The sequence below is a fragment of the Azolla caroliniana genome, unplaced genomic scaffold, assembly GCF_043228905.1.
Source record: "Azolla caroliniana isolate FFs.n. ecotype wild unplaced genomic scaffold, voAzoCaro1.0.p SCAF_10, whole genome shotgun sequence".
In the NCBI taxonomy this organism is placed as follows: domain Eukaryota; kingdom Viridiplantae; phylum Streptophyta; class Polypodiopsida; order Salviniales; family Salviniaceae; genus Azolla; species Azolla caroliniana.
The window spans coordinates 4,170,142-4,192,557 of NW_028230445.1; the positions used below are offsets into that span (position 1 = coordinate 4,170,142).

Here is a 22,416-nt window from a genome sequence, read left to right on the forward strand (position 1 = left end):
TTCAACTCTCTTGAGTAGAATATTGTATAAGCATAAAAGGTAATGATTCTTTTATAGGCATAACATAAGCCCTAAACTCTTGTATCAAATCAAGTCATTTTTTGTGGAAGACTACAGAGTACTCTCTTTTGTTTTGGCATTTTATTGAGATGTTTGCTTGGCAGGTTTGCTTGGCAGGAAGGTCTTCATCATGTTCTCAGAAAAGATGAGGTGATATCAATGAGGGGTGAGTAATGCCAATGTTACAAATTCCACAAAGGCTTGCCTAATTTTAAGTGGTCTTAAATTATCATGTGAATGCTGATGACCATACAATCTCAATTATCTTACTTTTTCAACTTTCTAATGCTTGCAATGTACAATATTCAAATTGCAACGGCGATTCAATGCATGATAATGCATAGACAATATTATTCCATATGGAATAAAAGAAGTTTTACACATGCACCTATGTGCATGTAATGAAGCATAAGAAATGAGTCTTAGTGGGTTAATGACATTTTGGAGCTGGAGATTTTGTCCAAACAAGTATGAAATGGGCATATTTTCCTGGAGATGGGGTTTTCCTTCGATAAATTGTACAGATATTCATCATAGCTTTGTTACAACTTTCTTCCATCTTCCCAAAAATTCTCGACCCTGATAAATTAATTTAACAAACAAAAATAAGTTCAGACTCTGATGTCTAAAACATGCCTACTACACAAAATTCGTGAATTTTCTGAATACTCTTACCTTCCGTTCATCAATAGCAAGAGTATTCTCCTTGAAAAAGATGCACTGAAAACCGTGTGGAGAAAGCACTTTCTCATACCTACCCAGAACGTTGTGTTAGCACCAGTAATTGTATAAATTCAGAAATAGGTAGAGGATCAGGCCTTACGCTTCAAAAGAGACTGCATAGGGAGGCCCGCCTTCATGATCACTAACCTTTAAAACATAACAGGGCCCCATCAACAGAACTGAAATAAATGTACATGGTCTACAAATGTGCACCCTGAATATCTAAATGCATTTTCATATTTATGCTTTGGTATTCAGAGTTCATGCATGTATTATCTGATTGAAGATCTTACAGGGAATATAAGTGTAACCAGTTCACCATCAGAAGTCAACAGGTCTGCCATTTTTGATGCCCAAAGCGGCCTGAGTTTTGGCTCTAAAGCACAAAAGAACCTGCATAAATTCCACACAAGATTAATTATGGACAAATTGATTTAGTGTACATCCCAGCCAGAAAACATGGGAAAAATTAAGATTTTTGGGTAAGATGCAAATGATATCCCTACCCATGTCATTAATACCCTGCTATAAAAGTTCCTCTATGAGCATTCAAATGGAACAATGCTAAGCTCTAGATAACGAGGTTACTTAATCATGTTCTACAATCACATTGTCTACTTTTATGTTTTCTTCTACTGTCATGTTTTCCTTGATCCACTTTGAAACTTTCAGAGACCGAATTATAGAACGTGCCAAATGCTACACCTACTTCTGTAAGAAGGGTCAGCACTGTCAGTATTCCTCACCACTGGTTAACAGTCATTAACAGCAGCCACATAGAGGAGGTAACAAGAACGTATGTAATTTCTTGAATATTACTGCACTCTTAGACTACATTGATATATTGCCGTTACGGCTTGAGACAATTTCTACTTCTCAATGTTGCAATTTCAATGTTATATTTATATTTTTGAATCAATAACTTGATCGCTACATTTGGACATACCTCAATGTGCAGCAGTTAGTCCAGATTTGAAATTTTGTTCGCTATCAATCAGGGTATATGTCCACAGTTCTGATTGTCATTTATACTAATGCAGTAAATGGTGATCATACTTGTCTGAACCAAATTCTTTGCCCAGCCCATTTTCTACCTGATGACTATCCATTTCCAGCCACCATGCATGCACATTAACTTCAGCCATGTCATCATGATTTCATGCCTAAATTATTGAGCATATTCTCATTTCATATATATTGTACTTACGACAAAAATGCAATTTCCAGTAATATAAGGCACAGATTCTGGTAGTTTAAGCAGCAAGTTTATATACACATACTAAATCACGAACTTCTATTGTTACGTAAATCACAAATCTCTCTCATGGATTGAAATATATCTTTAGTCAATGTCTAAGTCCTCTTCTGGACATTTTAAATATCTTACGTGTAATCAAAGATGAGGTTGAAGCAAGAAGATGGGTTATAAGTAAAAAAATCCGCACAAACAAACTCAACATGGCTTAAATCCATCTCTCCAAAAACCTACACAACTAAAAAATTAATTAGATTTTGCAGACCATTTCTCTAAAAACCTACACAATAAAACATTAAATTTGAGAGTTACATATAAACTGAACTATTTGAAGTGATGTGAAACCTACAAACGTTACTTGAAACTGCATTTTAATTTCATTTAGTATATATAGGACACTTCTTTTTGGGTTCTTGGATCACATGCATCTATTTTCATTTATTTATTGTTAGTGCAAGGTACGAAACCATTGACACAAGCTAAATTGAATTTATGCCACTTCACTTCAATACGTTGATGGTACTGAAAGTAGGATGCCAAAAGGTTTGTTTTGGTACCACCTGTTTAAAAACTGTCTAAAGGTGGACTTTAAGGAGTTACAGGAGAGAAAATGGCTGAGGTGCAGAGGAAGAAGATAAACAGGTTTTTCAAACCCCCCAATAATTTGCCTTGAAGATACACATCCTAGGAGGCAAGTGAACAGATATGAACCCTCCATGCATTAAATTATGTTATCAGATGAGGGTGAGCCTCTCACCTATAAAGAGGCAAAACTATGGCTGAGGTGCAGAGGAAGAAGATACACAGGTTTTTGAAGCCCCCCAATAATTTGCCTTGAAGATACACATCCTAGGAGGCAAGTGAACAGATATGAACCCTCCATGCATTAAATTATGTTATCAGATGAGGGTGAGCCTCTCTTATAAAGAGGCAAAACTATGTGAGCACAAGAAGAAGTGGGAATTAGCCATGCAAGAAGAGATAAAAACCTTGCATGCAAATGATGCTTGGGATTTGGTTGAGTTGCCCAAAGGTAGGAAGGCCATTCCAAACAAGTGGGTATACAAAATCAAAATTATTTATGGCAAACCCAAGCGTAAGGCAAGGCTGGTTGCCAATAGATATGCCCAAAAAGAGGGCATTGATTTCCATGAGGTTTTCTCTCCGGTGGTTACGGTTACCACACTACATGTCTTATTTGCTCTCACAACCACCTTGGATTTGGAATTATTCCAAATGGATGTAAAAACAGCCTTTTTGCATGGTGATCTAGACAAAGAGCTGTACATGAAACAGCCTGAAGGATATGCCATTCCTGGAAAAGAACATCTGGTATGCGAGCTGAAAAGGAGCTTATATGGCCTGGGAAGAAAAGAGCACTCTGAATGCTCTTAAACAGCAGCTGAACTCTGCATTCTCAATGAAAGACATTGGGGAAGCTCTCGGGATAGACGGCAGTATACTTTGCATTTATCCCAAGAAAAGTAATGTGGCTGATGTTAAACCTCTCGGAGTGCCATTGCAGCCACATGTTAAGGTTTCCAAGAATGATTGTCCCAAAGATGATGATGCAGCCAATTATATGAAGAGTGTTCCATTGTATCAGCTTGTGATTCCCTTATGCATGTTATGGTTGCCACTCGGCCAGACATTGCTCATGCAGTTGGAGTTATTAGCAAGTTAATGATAAATCCTAGTAGAGCTCATTGGGAAGCAATCAAATCTATCTTGAGATATTTGAAAGGGACCAAAGGTAAATGCCTATGTTATGGAAAGGCTCCATTAGAGTTTAAAGTATTTTGTGATTCAGACATGGCAGGTGATGTGGATACACGCAAGTCCACACCCTTGCAAGTGGAACTATTTCATGGTGCTCTAGACTTCAAAGGATAGTTACACTATCTACTACAGAGGCTGAATATATTTCAGCTACTGACGCTTCCAAAGAAGCCATTTGGTTAGCCCACTTGTAATTTGTGTAGTGAGTTTGGGATGCTTTAAAATTCACCTATTCGTGGATGCGATAGCCAAAGTGCCATATGTTTGGCAAAGAATGCAATGTTTCATGCTCGCATAAAGCATATTGATGTGAGATACCACTTCATTAGAGAGGTGATAGAAGATGGCTTAATCACTTTGATCAAGGTCGATACTTCACAGAATCCTGTAGACACTTTCACAAAGTGTTTCATGGCACAACATCAGCTATGTACATAGATGATGGGAGCCACCTTGGTCCTTTAAGTGGGAGGTTGTTGTAGCCACAAGGACTCTCCTTTTTGTATATTTTGACCCTTCCATATGAAAGCTCTCAAAGGTTCTCTACGAGAGCTTTTAAACATATTTTCATTATATTTTTGTCCCCAATTTGGGGGGTGATAGACATTTACATTATCTTTATAACTTTTGGTCATTGGCCATGTGTGAACATGCTGAAATGCCCTAAAAATCACTTATCAATAAGAATTGGTCCCAAATCTCTCCTAACTTTTGGTCATTGGCCGTGTGTGAGCATGCCCAAATGACCTAAAAGTCACTTACCAATAAGAATTGATCCCAAATCTCTCTTAATGAGATAGGGAACTTTTAGCGGCTCGATCTTTCTCTCCATTTCTACACAATTTTCTCTACTTTCCCTCTCCTAAGACAGCAGCCCACTCCCTTGGTGTTTTGGAGCAACTGACCATGCCATCACATCTCTTTCATACTTGAGCTTGTTTACACGAGCCAAATGACTCAAATGTGTCCGTCCTAAAAACTCTCAGGACAGCTATAGTATTAATGGTCCTTTGTAAATGTACACAGAGAGTTCATGAACCTTAAAAGGTAAACTTGGTGCTGAACGAGATAAAAATGGATCCCACCCACAATTCTCAAGTGGTAGACATTATTTGATATTCAAGCATGAAATTTAAAGTACCTAGATGGATTTGCTAATATGAAGGAGAATGAGTTGGATGAAGGTGGAAAGTATTAGAATCAAAAATCCAAAAGAACTGAGCCAAGCATGTTACCTCATAAGCCCGTTTAACTGCAGTAGATGATATGTCCAACCCTGTAACATGCATTGTTGGAGAGGATAGAGCAATAACATCATAACCCTATGCCATCACACAAATTTATCGATCACATCCAAGAAATTTAAGGACATGTTAGTTGCTTTCTCCAATAGGCAAACTGAAGTTAGGTATTGAAACTGAATTAAAATTTACCAACTATATATACTCTCAAACTTATAACAAGACTAGGCACATGTCAACACATACTCCATGCAAGTACACAAACTAACTTTGTAAAAGGATGAAAAATCCCAGCTAGCGCACAGTAAAATCACAATTTTTAGTTTCCCATTGATTGCCAAAAGAGAGATAGGTATTCTAATAACATCCACATAAAGTTGAATACAATCTATGGGCGGGGCTGAACCTATGGCGAGGACTGAACATGGGTTCCCTCGATATTTATGACTTTAGTGCTATGGTGGTGTAAAACACCAAGACTGCCAGAATGAAAGAAAGGTGAATCAGAACTCTATAAGAGAAGTATAATCAATGAAGTGGAAAGACAGAAATAAGCTAAATACTGGGCAACATGGAGCAAATACAAGAGAAAGCAAACATTATAGCTTCTCTTTTGAGAGAAGCTAAAAAGAGATTTAGTTTTGGCTAACACTACCAGGAATTCCTACATCCTTCTTGCCCAACAAGCCCAGCTACATCATATGAATGCAAATCATAAAAAAATTTAAGCAAACATACAAATCAAGAAAAGCATTTGTCATACCAAAAATAATTACTTCAAGAAGGATTCATATTTGGTCTTGCATTAGTAATGAACAAAATAACATCATTGAAAAATAACAGTAAACGTTCAGAAAAACAGCAATGAAAGAGTTCAGTTAAAACAAACATCATTAGGAAATCGAACAATTAATGTAAAAAGCTCAGAAAGGGCTACAGAATAGTGGAATACCATGCTGAAACCAGGTACAAAGAGATCAGCTGGCATGCCAAAGAATACATTGATAATAATTACAAATGGTCAGAAACAGGTAAGAAGGCAATGGCAAAAACAGATAGCTAGAAATACCCTGAAACAGCAAGGCAAGAATGCAATAGCATCACACAGTCATGTACAAGATCTCGGTGTCATGCAAAAGAAGCTCATTACTAGATAATGAAAAATGCTCAGATACAGAGCTATTAAAGTGTTGATATACCTGTTCCTAACCCCAACTATGTTATGAGACCTACATCAGTCACCGGTAAGATTGTATGGAGCGGGAATGCTACGGTGAGCAATGAGCCTACACCAGGAGTCTCTAGCACTATCTTATATAATGCTTATAAATAGAAAATGATTACTACTTAGAAGGAACTAACAATAGAAAAGAAGCATGCTTCAACCCAGTACAAGAGTTCAGTACCATGACGAAGCAATGTTTGGGAAAAATGTTTGATCATCTCCACAGCAAGTTTTCGAACTTGCTGGCTGGATATTTATATATATATATATATATATATATATATATATAAAGGAAGGAAACCCCGAGAAAAATGAAACAATTTTGTATGAAATTCCAAAAATTCTGCAGCATTTTCATCATTTTCTTTTATTTCATGCATAAGAAGGAAACTCAATCAAAGAAAATTATCCCAAAGATCGTCATTAAATAACCAAGAGAATCTCAAGGGTTCATTTCATGCATTCTTTACTACAAATGGAGGGTAGCATATGAGGGGGTATTTACATATTTGAATAGAAAAAATATATGTTTAATTCGAGGAAAAAAACTACAAAAAATGAGGTTCTTAACTAGGCCTGGAAAACAAATTATATAGAGGGTTACATATAGTGACCCTCCTAACCTAGTAACAACTGCAAAGCAGGAAGGTAAAAAAGAGTGGAATACCGTGCCACAACCAGGGATGAGCGCTCGGCCAACAGCAGGGAGATCATTTCTCTTTACAAGGTCTGCAATGACAGGAGTGACCTTTCCCAAATCCCATGGGGTAGCTCCTTCGATCCAACATGAGTCCCAAGAATCTATTTATTGGATATTCAATACATGTAAGCACTTCAGTTATCTAATGAAGAGACACTCAAAAACACAATGAAGTAACAATGGCATTCAAATGCAAAGGAACAAACAACGCAATCAAATGCAGTGAAGCAATAATAGTATTCAATTGCAATGACAATGCAAGGCATTCAAATGCAACAAAACAACATTGGCATTCAGAGCAATATTCAAAATATGCCCGAGCTTCAGTGTAATTTGAAATTTTCAAAAGTTGAGAGAAACACCTGTGAATTATAAACAAATAAAACTTGGAGGGATAAGAAGTTGAAAAAACTCTTAAAGAGATTCTATAGAAGAAAAACGTCTCGAGTTTATCTAATAGATCCCCCCCCCCCCTCTTCCTTGGAACAAATATCGCGAGTCATTAGAAGCAAAACACATGGAACTTTTTTGGGGGGAGATTTTTTTCCGTCTGGTTTATTTCGGGCGATCGACATTAGAAGAAAAACGACGACAATTTTCCAAAGGGGGGCAAAAGGCAAAGGAAAGAGCACTCACTTGTGGCTTTCAAGATGTTGCGCATGGCATCTCCACCGCTCAGTTGCGGGATCAACGACGACGAAGATGAAGATGAAGACGAAGAAGACGACGACATGGTGGGGTTTCTGCAGCGAATCAGGAGTCGTCCAAAGCAGCAGCGATGGAGATGGAGATGGAGAGCATACCTTAGACCTATCATTCTACTCCTTTCCTTTCCACATGAACCCACGTTCAAATTCATTCCTCTCTTCCATTGTTGGGTACGCTTTTTTATCAAAACTATAAAACTGCCCTATTCCTTTACACACATAATGAAATAATATTTTCCATATATGTACACACCTCATTCAAAAAATGATGAAACATTAACATACCATTATATTTAATGTCTCCAATATATATATATATATAAGGTTAAGTGATGCGATCGAGTTGTAGGCCCAAACGCATTCCATGATTAAAGATTATAATATAGAATTACAGTTTTAGTTTGAAGAAATTTTTCGATGATCTGGTGGTGGTTAACAAAGTCAAGTTTGTATGTATAATGCAAAACTACTAGCCCACACTTTTTTTTGTCATTTCTTTCATTGCTCACAATTTATTATTTGTTAAAACCTTTTACTGTAGAGCCCCATGATGTATTGTACTTGTCGAGGCAGCATTCTTGAGTCCAGAAACCTGTATGATCTGCTCTATACAAGGTGTAGGGCTCCTCAACTAAACTAGTAAAATAGGCTTGACTCGCGATTGACTCGCGATTTGAAGGGTAGGGGGGGGGTTCTTGTGTAGGAGGCTAAAAAGGGGATAGGGATACGTTCAAAGAAGTCCTAGGTATAAACTTTAAAGCACCGAGGAAAAGAAACAAATTGGATAAGACATGCCCATAGTCATAAACAGCTTAGAAAGATTATAGACCGAATTGCACGAGGACATCCCAACTCTTTAAAATAACAACGACGAGTTGTTCCCGGTCTACGTTAACTCCTCCCTTCAGTCCAAACCTTTGTCCCAATTCGTAAGCCTTCGCTTGACCACAGTCCCTCGGTAGAAACGGGTTTGGTTTTCCCATAGCCATGATCTGTAGCCATCCTTTGACCTATTTGTCAGTTGCAAATAACATGAGTAGTCTCCATCGTGCAACCTCTCCGCTCTCCTCTCTCTTATGGGCAATTAATTCTCTCCCTCTACATTTATCTTAACAAATAAATTTATTGATTAATAAAATCTTTTCGACTTTTTTTATTATCTCTACTTCTATTTTCCCCCACATTATATATCTATATCAATATTTGTATATATACATATATTTTACCTTACAATTAAACCCATTTCCTCTAAAGTAATATACTCGAATGCATTGGCAATCATTCTCTTTCATATGAATGCAAATGAATGCCTGTGTTATCAAAACATTCTTATGTTTTTTTTTACACTTTTTATCTTATCTTTCTTATCTTTAAAAAATTTACCTTGCAATAAATAATGAATACAAGAGTATGGTATTTAGTATTTACCATACTTCGAGGGTATTTACCATGGTCGAATGATTGAAACATTCTCGAATGAGAATGCACGTATGTTTCATGCTATGGTCCCACACATTTAATAAATTGGTTTCCCTCTTCCCCAATACCACCCAATTTATGAGTAGACACCCTTCTCACACTATATATATAAATAATTACAATGATACCCCTACATTTATAATTAAGCTACTCTTTTTCTTTTTCTTTTTCCAAAATGAAGCTACTTTCCCATTAGTTAGGAAGGATTATTACAAAAAGACTGTACACAGGGCTTATATACAAATCGGGAAATCTCCCTCCGAACAAGTACAAGAAAATGAGATTAGTTACTTAGCATAACGGGTTGACTACTCAATATAAGCAGATACCTATAGCTAAAAATGGTGCCCGTCAATTTTGGCTAGTACGAGACACCTCCTAGGGCCTACACCACAAGGAGGGCGGCAAGTGACTCGGAAACAGCCACCGTGGGGGCTGGTAGTTCCACCTAGGACCACTTACTCCTTGTGTCATCATAGGCATGTTCCGCCATTTTTGCCAAAAGCGTAAATGTGCAGTGACCACATCGTTGGAATGGCTGCAAACCTCGTCCAACTGCCCTTGTAGGCAGCTGATAAGAGCAAACCATATGTCCATGATCACTTCCTCCGGGGGTCGCACCAGATCCTGAAAAACCTTCAGGCAATGCACTTTCCATATATACCACATGGTGAAGCCTGCGATCAACATCCAAATTTTCGAGAACCTAGGGGATGCGGACTGCAAGCCTCTTCCATAACGAATCTTGGCGATTTTGCCTCCAATGCATACATAGCACCAGCTATCCGCATTGAAGGCGTCCGTCCACCTATCATCGGAGTGATCAATCCATGTCGTAGTACTCCACGATGCGGTTCCTTCCACTTCACAAGCCACAAGGAGGCGAGTCACTCTATCCCATACCTTTTGAACTTGAGAGCAATCCCATAGACAGTGCCTCAGAGTCTCAATAGGTGAAGGGCAGAGTGGGCAGCCTAAGGGGCCGCACGTTTACCTAACCATTTGCCAATGGGAACCACATTATGACTGATCTGCCACCAAAAAAATTTGATCTTTTCAGGCATGTGGAGACACCAAAGACCTTTCCAAAAAGTAATGAGCACCTCATCAGGGATGCCCAATGTACGCCAGCCATTACGTAAGGGGCCATCTAGCTGCAATTGTAAAGTCCGACCCAATTTAGTGTTGTACTCGAAGAAATGGCAAAGTCTGCCATCTTGTTTCCACTTGAAATCCCGTGGGTCCCATTCTAGCTCGATGAGGGGACAGCCACCATATACCCATAACTTCCAATGGGGTTCCACCTTAGCAACATCTGGGTCTGTTTTCCAGATGTTACCAACCTGCGCCACCACGCGGATTGGGTGCCAAGAGCCCCTACTCTGCCTCTCCCCAAAAATTGTATCTCGTCCCGATCCACTCACACCCTTCAGCAACTTAACCACACCAGTCTCATCAAAGAGACTGAACCATGTATCTTCTCTCACCTCCCCCATCGAGACCCTATCTAGTGCCTCAGCTATCAACCTCCGCATTTTCATGGCTCCCTTGAGGGGAGGGAAAGGGACCTCCTGGTCCCCTCCTGAAGCCACCGTGCGTCTCCAATCATCTATAGAGAGGAGCCCTGTTTGCGCCAACTTTCCCCAGGCTAGGCCCTTAAGCTGCCCTAACATCATGTCACCACTTGACTGCACTTGAGGGTTCCAAAATAATGGCTGTCTAGCCCACTCGACTAGTGTCTCTGGCGTGTGCTTGACCAAATGACGTCTTACGTGACACCATGCCCGCAAGATGGAGTTCGTGACCCGCTCCTCCGGTTGACAAGCCAACTTGGGAGGGATTCCACTCATGCAACACCAATTCAAGGAATCCGGCCAAGGCCTACCATACTTGGGCATCCCTGCTTGCAGCCTATTGCGAAGTAGTACCTTCCAGCACCCCTTACCTGGCAAGAGGCATCGAACCACCATTTTGGCTAGCAATGCTCGGCTCTGCATTAAGGGGTCTATGAGGCCAAGCCCCCCTTTGGCCCGCGGTTGTGTTAACCAATGCCATGACACTCTGGCGGCAGCAAACGGGTTTTCCTTACCTGACCATATAAACCCCCTGATGGCAGCCTTAATCGCGCGCAAACTTGAGGGGTCCATAATCCAGCAGGAGACTGAGTGCCACATGGTGGCGAGCAACACTTGGTTCGCAATAAGAACCCTACCAGTGAAGGAAAGTTTAGATCTGCTCCATTGGATCAGCTTCTTGCTTATTTTGGTTTGCACATGTGACAATTGCACTCCCTTGGGGATTGCCCTCCCCATCGTAAATCCTAGGTATTTGAATGTCGTCCCATCAGGGACCCAAGCAAAATCAGCGTGGGGTTGCCACCCTGGCTTCTCTTGTTCGCTGAACCAGAGGCCTTGGGTTTTATCCCAATTGATCTTGGCTCCAGCAGCCTGACAAAGGTCCTCAACAAGCTGTTCAGCCCGCTGCAGATTCGCGTCATCGCCCTGCAAGAAAAGGACCGTATCGTCGGCATATTCAGATAGCAGTAGATCTTCAGACGCATTGGGGATGGACAATCCCCTCAATCCGTTGCTTGGTGCTTGTAAATAAGCAGAGAAAGCCTCAGTGACAAATAGGTAGAGATATGGAGCTAGGGGACAGCCTTGCCTCACTGAGCGATGTAGTTGGAAGGCAGGGCCCCTAGCACCAACTACCAACACGCTACTAGAAGCATTCTGATAGAGTGCAGAAGTGCAATTCCTCCATTGTTGGGGTAGGCCCATAGCGCTCATCACTCTTTCCAAAAACGGCCATAATACCCTGTCGTAGGCCTTCTCAAAGTCTAACAGCAGAATAGCCGAGCTCGATACGGCACGATCTACTAATGCCATAACTTCCCAGAGAAGAAATACATTATCAAAGATACACCTACCCTTGATAAACCCAATTTGATTCTCGTGAATGATGTCCGGTAAGAAGCTTGCTATCCGCCTAGCTAAGACTTTTGCAAGTATCTTGTATATCGTGTTAAGGATCGTGATTGGACGCCATTGGCGCAGCTCTAGGCTTCGCCCTGCCGCTTTAGGGATGAGATAGATCATCCCTTCAGCCATGCCAGATGGCACCGTTCCCGAGGCCCAAATCTCCTGAACCCCAGCTTCCAATGACGGGATAACAGTGTCCCAATGAATCTCAAAAAAATCTCGTGAGAGACCATCGGGGCCGGGGCATGCTCCTCTCTACAATTCCCTAAGTGCTTCCGAGAGTTCTAATCGAGAAATGGGGCTGTCGAGCACAACTTCCATCTCGTGGGTTACCTTGGGGTGAATGCAAGCCAACACCCTCTCAACCAGCTCCATGTTTTGTTGCATATGCACAGGTGCGAGCAGGTCACAATAGTATTATGTCGCCATATGCAGAATCTCATCCTTGTCCTCCGTTATTGAACCATCTGGTTTGCGAAGCCCTTGTATATGTCCACCTCCACCCTTGGGTGCCCTGTAGTGAAAGAAATGGCGGTTGACCTTGTCATCTTTTCTAGCCCACCATGTTGCGGTCCTTCGAAACAGCATGCGGTTCTTCTCCAACATCCTTTCCCACATGGCACGTTGGTGGCAGGAAGAGCCTTATATGTGCTTCTGAAATGGAACAACCTTCAATTTGGGGTGTTAAACAGTTATGCCCCTAACTCTTCCCCCGAGAGGGCAATCTTTTGGCGGATGTTAGCGACAACATTGCCTGAGGCAGAGGTGTGGATAATGGCTGGTGATTTCAACATGACGGAGCACCTGGGGGATAGGAAAGGGGGGACCCAAAGACCGCTTCATGGTGCGGAGTTGGACTCATGGGCTTTCCTAATCGGCAAAATTGGGGTGAAGGATACATGGGGCTCCTCCCTTAGAAGATGCTCACATTCGCTTCACTTCTCCCGAGCTGCCGCGAATGCTAGGGGTGGTAGTCTTGCACGGCTAGACCGCATATACATCAGCTCGTCCCTCGAAGAGTTGGGGGGCTCCTTTGCCATCTTGGCAGGTCTCACCTTCTCTGATCACTAGCCGATGAGATTAGACCTTAACCCACCCCGTGGCAGCAAGGGGAGTCTCAATGTGAAAATCCCCACCAAGATCATGAAGAGTGCAAAGGTGAAGGCAGGGCTGCAAAGTATATGGCGGGAGACCATTGTAAGTGAATCAGCCAGTGAGGATCTGCAGAAAAAATTGACCCTCTCCTCCTCCTTTTTACAGCAAGAAACCAAGCTGGCCCTTCAGCAGGCTAGAGCCATTGAAACAAAATTACGGAAATCCGTTGCGGCCGCGCAACGGCTGCTGCAAGCAGACCCTAGTTGCAATTGGTCTAGAGCCAAGTTGGAGGAAGCAAAAATTAAGCTACTCTTATATATGTACTCACATATTTACACTTAAGCTAACACCTATTGAAATGCACACACATATGCATTCCTCATACATGAATTCATTTAGATATACCTATATTTGAATGCACAAATCTACAAGCATGAATTATTATTTCTTTAAAAAATATATCCCTTACAAATCTTTTAAACACACATTTGTCGTCACACAAACATTCCTAGGGGGCAAATGTTCCTAATAGATGAATATTCTGAGGAGGCGAATATTCCTCGCTCCTCCCTCTCTCTCTCTCTCTCATGATTGTCGAGAAAGAGTGGTTAACATTTGATTAGTGTTACCACACAATCGAAGGTTAACGACACTTGATCAACACAAAGGAACTAGATTTTAAGTCTCGAAATTCTCGCTTGGATAAGAATGAGTCTCTTTACAAAACAGGTTCAATAAAAAACTACCATGAGTATGGTGGTTTTGACAAAGACCCCCTTTAGGGGTTAAACAAGAGGCAAAAACAATGAGACGAGGTGATCAAGCTTTGGTGCAGACCCTAACTAAACAATGTCGCAGAGGTTGAGGCCTCACCTACGTTCAACAACAACACCACCTTCAAGCTAAAATAGTGTCCTTAGGCCAGATGAGCTCCCTAGCAAATCAAGAGAGCATGGTAAGAAGCCTTCAAGGCAATGTGGTGATTGATCGTAAACTCGCTTTCCCAAAACTCAAGGATATTCTCCCAACAGTCTTTCGACTTTGAATTTTTTATCATGCCAATCTCTCATACCCTATATAATGGGGTGATTGTTATTGTAAAAAGCAACTTGCATCTCAATCTTTGGGTTCTCTAAAATTGATGTGATTTGTCAGGATTATTACCATCTTCTTGTATTGAAGCTTACGTACTCGAAGAAAGACTTGAAATTGTGTTCATGCGAATCATAATGAAACAAGGATTGCTACAAAATTATTTTTATCTTGCGAGAGGTTGAATTTAGATCCACAAATTGAGGTGTTCAACTTGTTGACGTCTTCAAAATTTCGCAATGGTCACGGAAACTTTTTCGACGTGTCAATCAAAGTACTTGACAAGAGGATATGAGGAAAGGAGAATGTATGAACAATAGGAGTGAAACCTATGCTATTGAGTTTGAAAAACTGAGTGCCCAGACAATCAAGTTGCCTTTGCACTAACAAGAGTCTGAAAAGACAAGAACATGCAAATTACATGATGGGGAGCTAAAGAGGCAAGAGGGACGTGATTGTATGAGGTATTAACTCATGGCCACGTGAAGTGTGAAGGGGGGCTAAAGTAGTGTGAACGTGATCACACAAATGACGAGTGCAAATCGCATGAAGAGCAAAAAAGGGAGTGCAAGGAGGAACAATAGTCAAGCTACCTCCTAATGGCTAGTTCTACAACAATGTTTGAAGGAGAAGGACACATGATCACACCACGAGCAAGGGGAGATAACAAGGCTAGGAGGGAAAGAGAAGCGAACGAACGAGCAACCAGTCCACTACCTCTCATATATACAACTGATACAACCACAATGCTCGAACGAGCTTAAGAGATGAGCACCAAACTGTTGGCTTGACGTAGCAAATGAAGGCTAAGCACATAAGCATGCACGACTTTCCCAATTAGTGCATGAGGGCTAACTCATTAAGCATATGAGAGTTGAACCCACAAAGAGTGTGCTACCAACTAGCACATGAAGGAGAAACCCACTGACCGCCACATATCAATCAATGCACCAAACACATAATTACCTTTATATATCAACACCAAGGTCAAATAACATTTGCGTACGCATATCCTTACGCATTAAATTTCATACACATGACACCCCTAGACATTAACATATACATATCCATAAAATGCATACTCAATTTACATATGGACAATAAAAATTTAAGCATGCATACACACACACACACACACACACACACACACACATATTCATTTATAGAAGCATATGCATAGAGACACTAATACACATTTACATATATGTATATACACATATATAAATAACATATACAAATACAAACACAAACACTTGTACACTTACAAAAAAATATATTCCTACACTTATACACACAAATCTTTATTCACACGAGCATATATGTTGGGATTTCGGTCCCTTCGGATGGGATGGTCGGATGTCGGAGACGAATGCCGACAAGCCCGGTTTCGGTTTCGGATCCGGATGACGAAGACCCCGACTTCAGAGTCGGATGACGAATGTACCCGAAGAAGAGATCCGGATGCAGGGACATATCCGTGAATATGTCTGCTAAGGGCCCCTGAGGCTATAGTTGTAAATAGCCCCTAAGTCATATATGTATAAATATGACTTAGGGCAAACTGTTTTGTTGTTGCTTCTCATTTTTTCTGTTTTTCCACTCAAGAGGAGTGAAGAGAGAGCAGCCGAGAGAGAGAGAGAGAGATAGAGCGCGAGAGAGGAAGAGGTAGACGCCTCTGTGTATTTCCGCCGCCTGTGGCGAGGACAGCGAGCTCAAGGTCGTCGCCTTGCAGCTCACCATTGTATACTTTCTTTGTATAGTGTTGGTTTGGAGTCTTGTACTCCCGTGGTTTTTCCCATCTAGGGTTTTTCCACGTTAATCCCTGTGTACTCGCGTTTTGTTTCTCCGTTTTGGTTCCTATTTTCTGTTGCATTGATTCGCGATTACTCGGTTGTGGCCGAGTGGCGAAGGTGAATAGAAGCGTCTATTCCTTACAAACTGGTATCAGAGCGACTGTTGCAGAAAATGGAAGGCGGCGGCAGCGGGCAGCCGCTGATGATGGTGCTAAATGCACAGAATTACGCCGACTGGAAGATCAAGATGGAGGATCTTCTGATTGTTCGGGACCTGTACGAACCGATTGACAGGTCGGAAATACCGAAAGGGGTACTTGAGTCGGAGTGGAAGCTCCTGAACCGGAAAGCCGTAGCGACGATCCGACAGTATGTCGATGTAAGCGTCCTACAACATGTGGCGAACGACACCAACGCATATGAGATGTGGAAGAAGCTGTCGGGCCTCTATGAGAGGAAGAATGCGTTGAACCGGACCTCCCTGATGAGGAAGATAGTGAATCTCAAGTACCGGGACGGCGAGAGTATGGTGGAACACGTAAGCACGTTCATGGGATTCGTGAATCAGCTTGCGGCGATCAAGTTCCCGTTGGAGGATGCAATGCAAGCCATCATCCTGATGTGCACATTGCCAGAAAGCTGGGAGAACTTGGTGGTGACTCTCAGCACCTCCTGCACCGAAGATAACTTGTCCTTACAAACGGTAAAGACAAGTATTTTGAATGAAGAAGCGCGTCGGAGAGATAAGGAACCGACCTCCGACCCGAAGATGTTGTTTACCGAATCGGATCGGGGAAGACAATGGAACCGGAGTCCGCAAAGACGGGAGAAGTCGGGGACCCGGTCGCAGTCAAGAGGAAGGCCCACATGCTTCCACTGTGGGAAGCCGGGGCACTTCCGAAAGAATTGTCGGCATTACCGAAAGGATAATGGAACCGACAACACCGATTCGAAGAAGTCACCGGAGAGAAACGGTGCATACCGGGGAGCCACGGACCGGAATGGTTCGGATCGGCGAGGACAGGACCGGAAAGGAACGACGGCACTCGCGGCAAGTGAAGAGGAGATCATGCTCATCACCGAAGAAGGTGAACTAAACATTGCCGGCGATGAGACGACCTGGGTGGTCGATTCCGGAGCATCGTTTCACCTGACCCCGGAGAGAAGATACTTCTCATCCTACACAGCCGGCGAGCATGGCTGTGTTCGGATGGGAAATGAAGGTACGTGCCGGATAGCCGGCATCGGAGACGTGTGGTTGACAACCCCGACCGGATGCAAAATGCTGCTGAAGGATGTCCGACACGTTCCGGAGGTTCGATTGAACCTGATTTCGGCTGGGAGGCTAGACGATGAAGGCTACACAGGTAGCATCCAGAACGGCGTAATGAAGTTCAGCAAGGGGAGCCTGATAGTGGCTCGGGCCCGGAAAGTCAACACACTGTACCTGATGAATGCCCGGTTATGTCCGGAAGAGCTGAATGTGGCAGCCGACACTGCCGGTGAGCTGTGGCACAAAAGACTGTGCCACATGAGTGAGAAGGGGATGAAGAGGCTTGCAGAAGACAACCTTATTCCAGTGAAGCATGTGCACCTGGAGAAGTGCACCGATTGCCTGGCCGGTAAGCAGAACCGAACCTCCTTCCACTCAAGGCCACCGACGAGACGTAGCGCACCATTGGAGTTGGTGCACACCGACGTGTGTCAGGTAGAAACGAAGTCACATGGCGGAGCCCAGTACTTCGTAACATTCATAGATGATCACAGCCGAAGACTGTGGACGGCACCGTTGAAGACAAAGGACCAAGTATTGTCCGTCTTCAAAGAACTCCACGCGAGAGTGGAAAGGGAATCCGGCAAGAAGCTGAAAGCGATACGAGCGGATAACGGAGGGGAATACCGAGGGCAGTTCCAGGAGTACTGTCGCTCGAAGGGAATCCGACTCGAGTTTATTGTGCCGAAGACGCCGGAACTGAACGGGTTGGCCGAGAGGATGAACCGGACCATAATGGAGAGGGTCCGGAGTATGCTGGCACATGCGAAATTACCCAAGGGATTTTGGGCTGAGGCAATGTCGACGGCGACGTATGTGATAAATAGATCACCCTCAGTACCTTTGGACGGAGACACGCCGCAGAAAGTGTGGACCGGTAAGGAAGTGTCCTACCGGCATCTGAAGGTGTTCGGGTGTCTTGCATACGTGCATGTGGCAAAGGACCGGAGAGGAAAGCTAGATCCGAAGACCCGGCCATGCATATTCCTCGGTTACGGCGACGACGAGTTCGGCTACCGAGTATGGGACCCGGTCGACAAGAAGATATTCAGGAGTCGAGGCATCATCTTCATGGAGGACAAGACACTCGCCGACTGGGAGTCGGAGAAGAAGGTGAAGAGCTCCAAGTCGACCGGTGAGGATCAACTCTACGAGGAGCAGTCCCGACCGGCAAGGGACCGGTTAACACTCGAGGATCCGGCCGAAGACGGTGAAGAAACAGAACCGGCCGAAGAAGATGAAAACGATACCGGAACCGGCCCCGATCCCGAAATGGATTCGGATGAAGAAGAATCGGAAGAACCGGTTACCGAAGCTCCCGAACGGAGATATCCTCTAAGAGAGAGGAGAGCCCCCCGGAGATTTCCGGAACCGGAGCACGTGCTGCTAACCGACGAGGGGGAGCCGGAGAGCTTTGAAGAAGCAAAGCATGACACCCAGAGCCGCAGGTGGTTGAGTGCCATGCAGGACGAGATGGATTCCCTGCATGAGAACCACACATATGAACTTGTGGAGTTGCCGAAAGGAAAGCGGGCACTTCGAAACAAGTGGGTGTTCAAGCTGAAACCGGGAGATGCCGGAAACCCCCCGAGATACAAAGCCAGGATCGTGGTGAAGGGGTTTCAGCAAAAGAAGGGCGTCGACTTCGACGAGATATTTGCCCCGGTAGTGAAGATGACCTCCATCCGGACGGTGCTGAGCATAGCGGCAAGCATGGACCTCGAGGTAGAACAGATGGACGTGAAGACGGCATTCCTTCACGGTGACCTCGAAGAAGAGATCTACATGCAGCAACCGGAAGGATTCGAGAAGGAAGGGAAGGAGCACCTGGTATGCCGGTTGAAGAAGAGCCTTTACGGACTGAAGCAGGCTCCCCGGCAATGGTACCGGAAGTTCGACTCCTTCATGACCGACGAAGGGTACCTCAAAACGCAGTCCGACCACTGCGTGTTTGTGAAGAAGTTCGAAGGAGGAGACTTTCTAATACTCCTCCTGTACGTGGACGACATGTTGATCGTCGGACGGGACCAGGTCAAGATACGGATGCTGAAGAAGGCTCTTCACCGAACCTTCGCAATGAAGGACCTGGGTCCGGCGAGGCAAATACTAGGGATGCACATCATCCGGGACCGGAAGAAGAAGCAGTTGTGGCTGTCACAGGAAAAGTACGTGACGAAGGTGCTTCACCGGTTCAACATGTCGGAAGCAAGACCGGTCGGATCGACCCTCCCGGCAAACTGCAAGCTGTCCAGCAAGCAAAGTCCCAAGACAAAGGCTGAAAAGGAGGATATGATGAAAGTGCCGTATGCCTCAGCCGTCGGGAGCTTGATGTACGCCATGGTGTGTACGAGACCGGACATCGGATATGCAGTCGGAGTGGTGAGCCGGTACATGAGCAATCCCGGCAAAGAGCATTGGAACGCGGTCAAGTGGATACTCCGATACCTGAAGGGCACAGCGAATGTGTGCCTCCGATTCGGCTCCGGTAAACCCGAACTCGACGGTTTCACCGATTCGGATATGTCGGCTGATGCAGATACCAGTCGGTCCACATCAGGATATGTGATGACGTATGCAGGGGGAGCTGTTTCATGGCAGTCGAGGCTGCAGAAGACGGTTGCGTTGTCAACCACGGAGGCGGAGTACATGGCGGCCGTTGAAGCCGGCAAGGAAATAATATGGATGAAGGACTTCATTAGAGAGCTCGGTATCCAACAGGAGGAGTACCAACTCTACTGCGACAGTCAGAGTGCAATCCACCTTGCGAAGAACGCGGCCTATCACTCCCGGACGAAGCACATCCAGCGAAGATATCACTGGATCCGGGAAAGGATAGAAGACAAGGAGTTCGTGCTGACAAAGATCCACACGGACGAGAACGGGTCGGATATGCTGACCAAGGTCCTCACACCCGACAAGCTGGAAGCATGCCGGAAGAGGATCGGATTGGAGAGACATCCCATGCCGAAGTGAAGGGGGAGTTTGTTGGGATTTCGGTCCCTTCGGATGGGATGGTCGGATGTCGGAGACGAATGCCGACAAGCCCGGTTTCGGTTTCGGATCCGGATGACGAAGACCCCGACTTCAGAGTCGGATGACGAATGTACCCGAAGAAGAGATCCGGATGCAGGGACATATCCGTGAATATGTCTGCTAAGGGCCCCTGAGGCTATAGTTGTAAATAGCCCCTAAGTCATATATGTATAAATATGACTTAGGGCAAACTGTTTTGTTGTTGCTTCTCATTTTTTCTGTTTTTCCACTCAAGAGGAGTGAAGAGAGAGCAGCCGAGAGAGAGAGAGAGAGATAGAGCGCGAGAGAGGAAGAGGTAGACGCCTCTGTGTATTTCCGCCGCCTGTGGCGAGGACAGCGAGCTCAAGGTCGTCGCCTTGCAGCTCACCATTGTATACTTTCTTTGTATAGTGTTGGTTTGGAGTCTTGTACTCCCGTGGTTTTTCCCATCTAGGGTTTTTCCACGTTAATCCCTGTGTACTCGCGTTTTGTTTCTCCGTTTTGGTTCCTATTTTCTGTTGCATTGATTCGCGATTACTCGGTTGTGGCCGAGTGGCGAAGGTGAATAGAAGCGTCTATTCCTTACAATATATTCGTATGAACCCACATGTTTATATAGTATATGTATACACATATAAACAAATACATGATCTCCACATATTATACACACTTATTCATACAATTACATACACATATTAGCACTTAATCACATATACATAGACAATTGTGCATATACATTCATGTGTATAAACACATAGACGTAACATTCGAATATGCACTTGGAAACCCATTTACAATCACATAGATACATTAATGTGTATACCTATGCACACTTACACTAAAAAAATAACCATGCATACACGCTAAAGACGAGTGCACATACTCCAATCTTACCTATGCACAGTTACACTAAAAAAATAGCCATGCATACACGCTAAAGATGAGTGCGCATACTCCAATCTTGTGCTACTTCATTATTATCACACATGCACTCATTTATAACAACACAAATATCGTACACACATTTATACATTTTGGCGCACAAGTTCATTTAGACAAATCCACCACAACTCGAAGAAGGCAAAGAAGGAACCATCAAACTATTATTACCCATGATCCTTGCTCAATAAAGCCATCTTCTTTGGTTCAAGTCCCAAATGGTCCCATTCAAGTAGCACACGCACGTGCACGTACATGTGACAACAATAATGACAATCTCTTATAGACATTAGGAGGCCATTAGAAAGAACTATGGAACCAATAGATTCTATTAGTACAAGAGTGCTAAAAGTTTGAAAGTTTGCTCCAATGTGGGAATAGGGAGGAATTGTGGGTATGGGGATCTGTATTAAATTGTAGGCTTCATGAATATCCCGGTGTTGTGCTTTTCAATATCCTTGATATTTTGGTTAGTGCACATTGAGTAAACATTATTATACCTAGGTCTCTCCGTGTTCTAATTTCAAAAAAGGATCTCGGAAGATTAAATGATGAAAACCCTCTAGATCACGTGTGTTGAAGGAAAATAAACCAAACCTCTTTATGTATCATGTATTTTTCATAAAAGAAGTGTGCCCTTTCCTCAAATTAACTTTCTCTATACCCTTTTATAAAATGGTACCATTGTGTATGTATAGAAATTCTGCAAAAATAAGGCATAAATTCCCATGTGTTCAAAGTGTCATGGATTAGTATGATGACATAAACCTTTAATATTTGGAACACAAACGCATATTGTGGAGAACACAATTTAAATAGATGAAACACGAGGCTTATTGTGGAAAGAGAAGTTGAGTCTAATTACATCTCCTAGTTGACGAGTGTAACTTTTTCATAGAATCTATCCTTGGCCTAAAAGGCATATTACATTAATAACTTGATCATTGATAATTCAATAGAGTTTGGGGTGGGGGAGGGGAGGGAGCGACAATAGTATAGTTATATATGTGACATAATGTGATAACGATATATGAATTCAATTAGATTGATTTAGAGTGGGAG

At 43.3% G+C, this 22,416-nt stretch overlaps 1 protein-coding gene across 1 annotated transcript; it reads right to left on the reverse strand.

Annotated features, from left to right (window-relative positions):
- Nucleotides 1-381: 381 nt before the first annotated feature.
- On the reverse strand, nucleotides 382-7,731 carry HOL3 (S-adenosyl-L-methionine-dependent methyltransferases superfamily protein). Its single transcript, XM_087326053.1, has 8 exons — nucleotides 7,620-7,731; nucleotides 6,951-7,084; nucleotides 5,053-5,139; nucleotides 2,171-2,268; nucleotides 1,077-1,176; nucleotides 884-930; nucleotides 736-814; nucleotides 382-639 (listed from the first exon to the last, which is right to left on the reverse strand). Exons 1-8 carry the CDS (start codon nucleotides 7,714-7,716, stop codon nucleotides 592-594), a joined length of 690 nt encoding a protein of 229 aa, XP_087182179.1. The 5' UTR covers nucleotides 7,717-7,731; the 3' UTR covers nucleotides 382-591.
- Nucleotides 7,732-22,416: the final 14,685 nt, after the last annotated feature.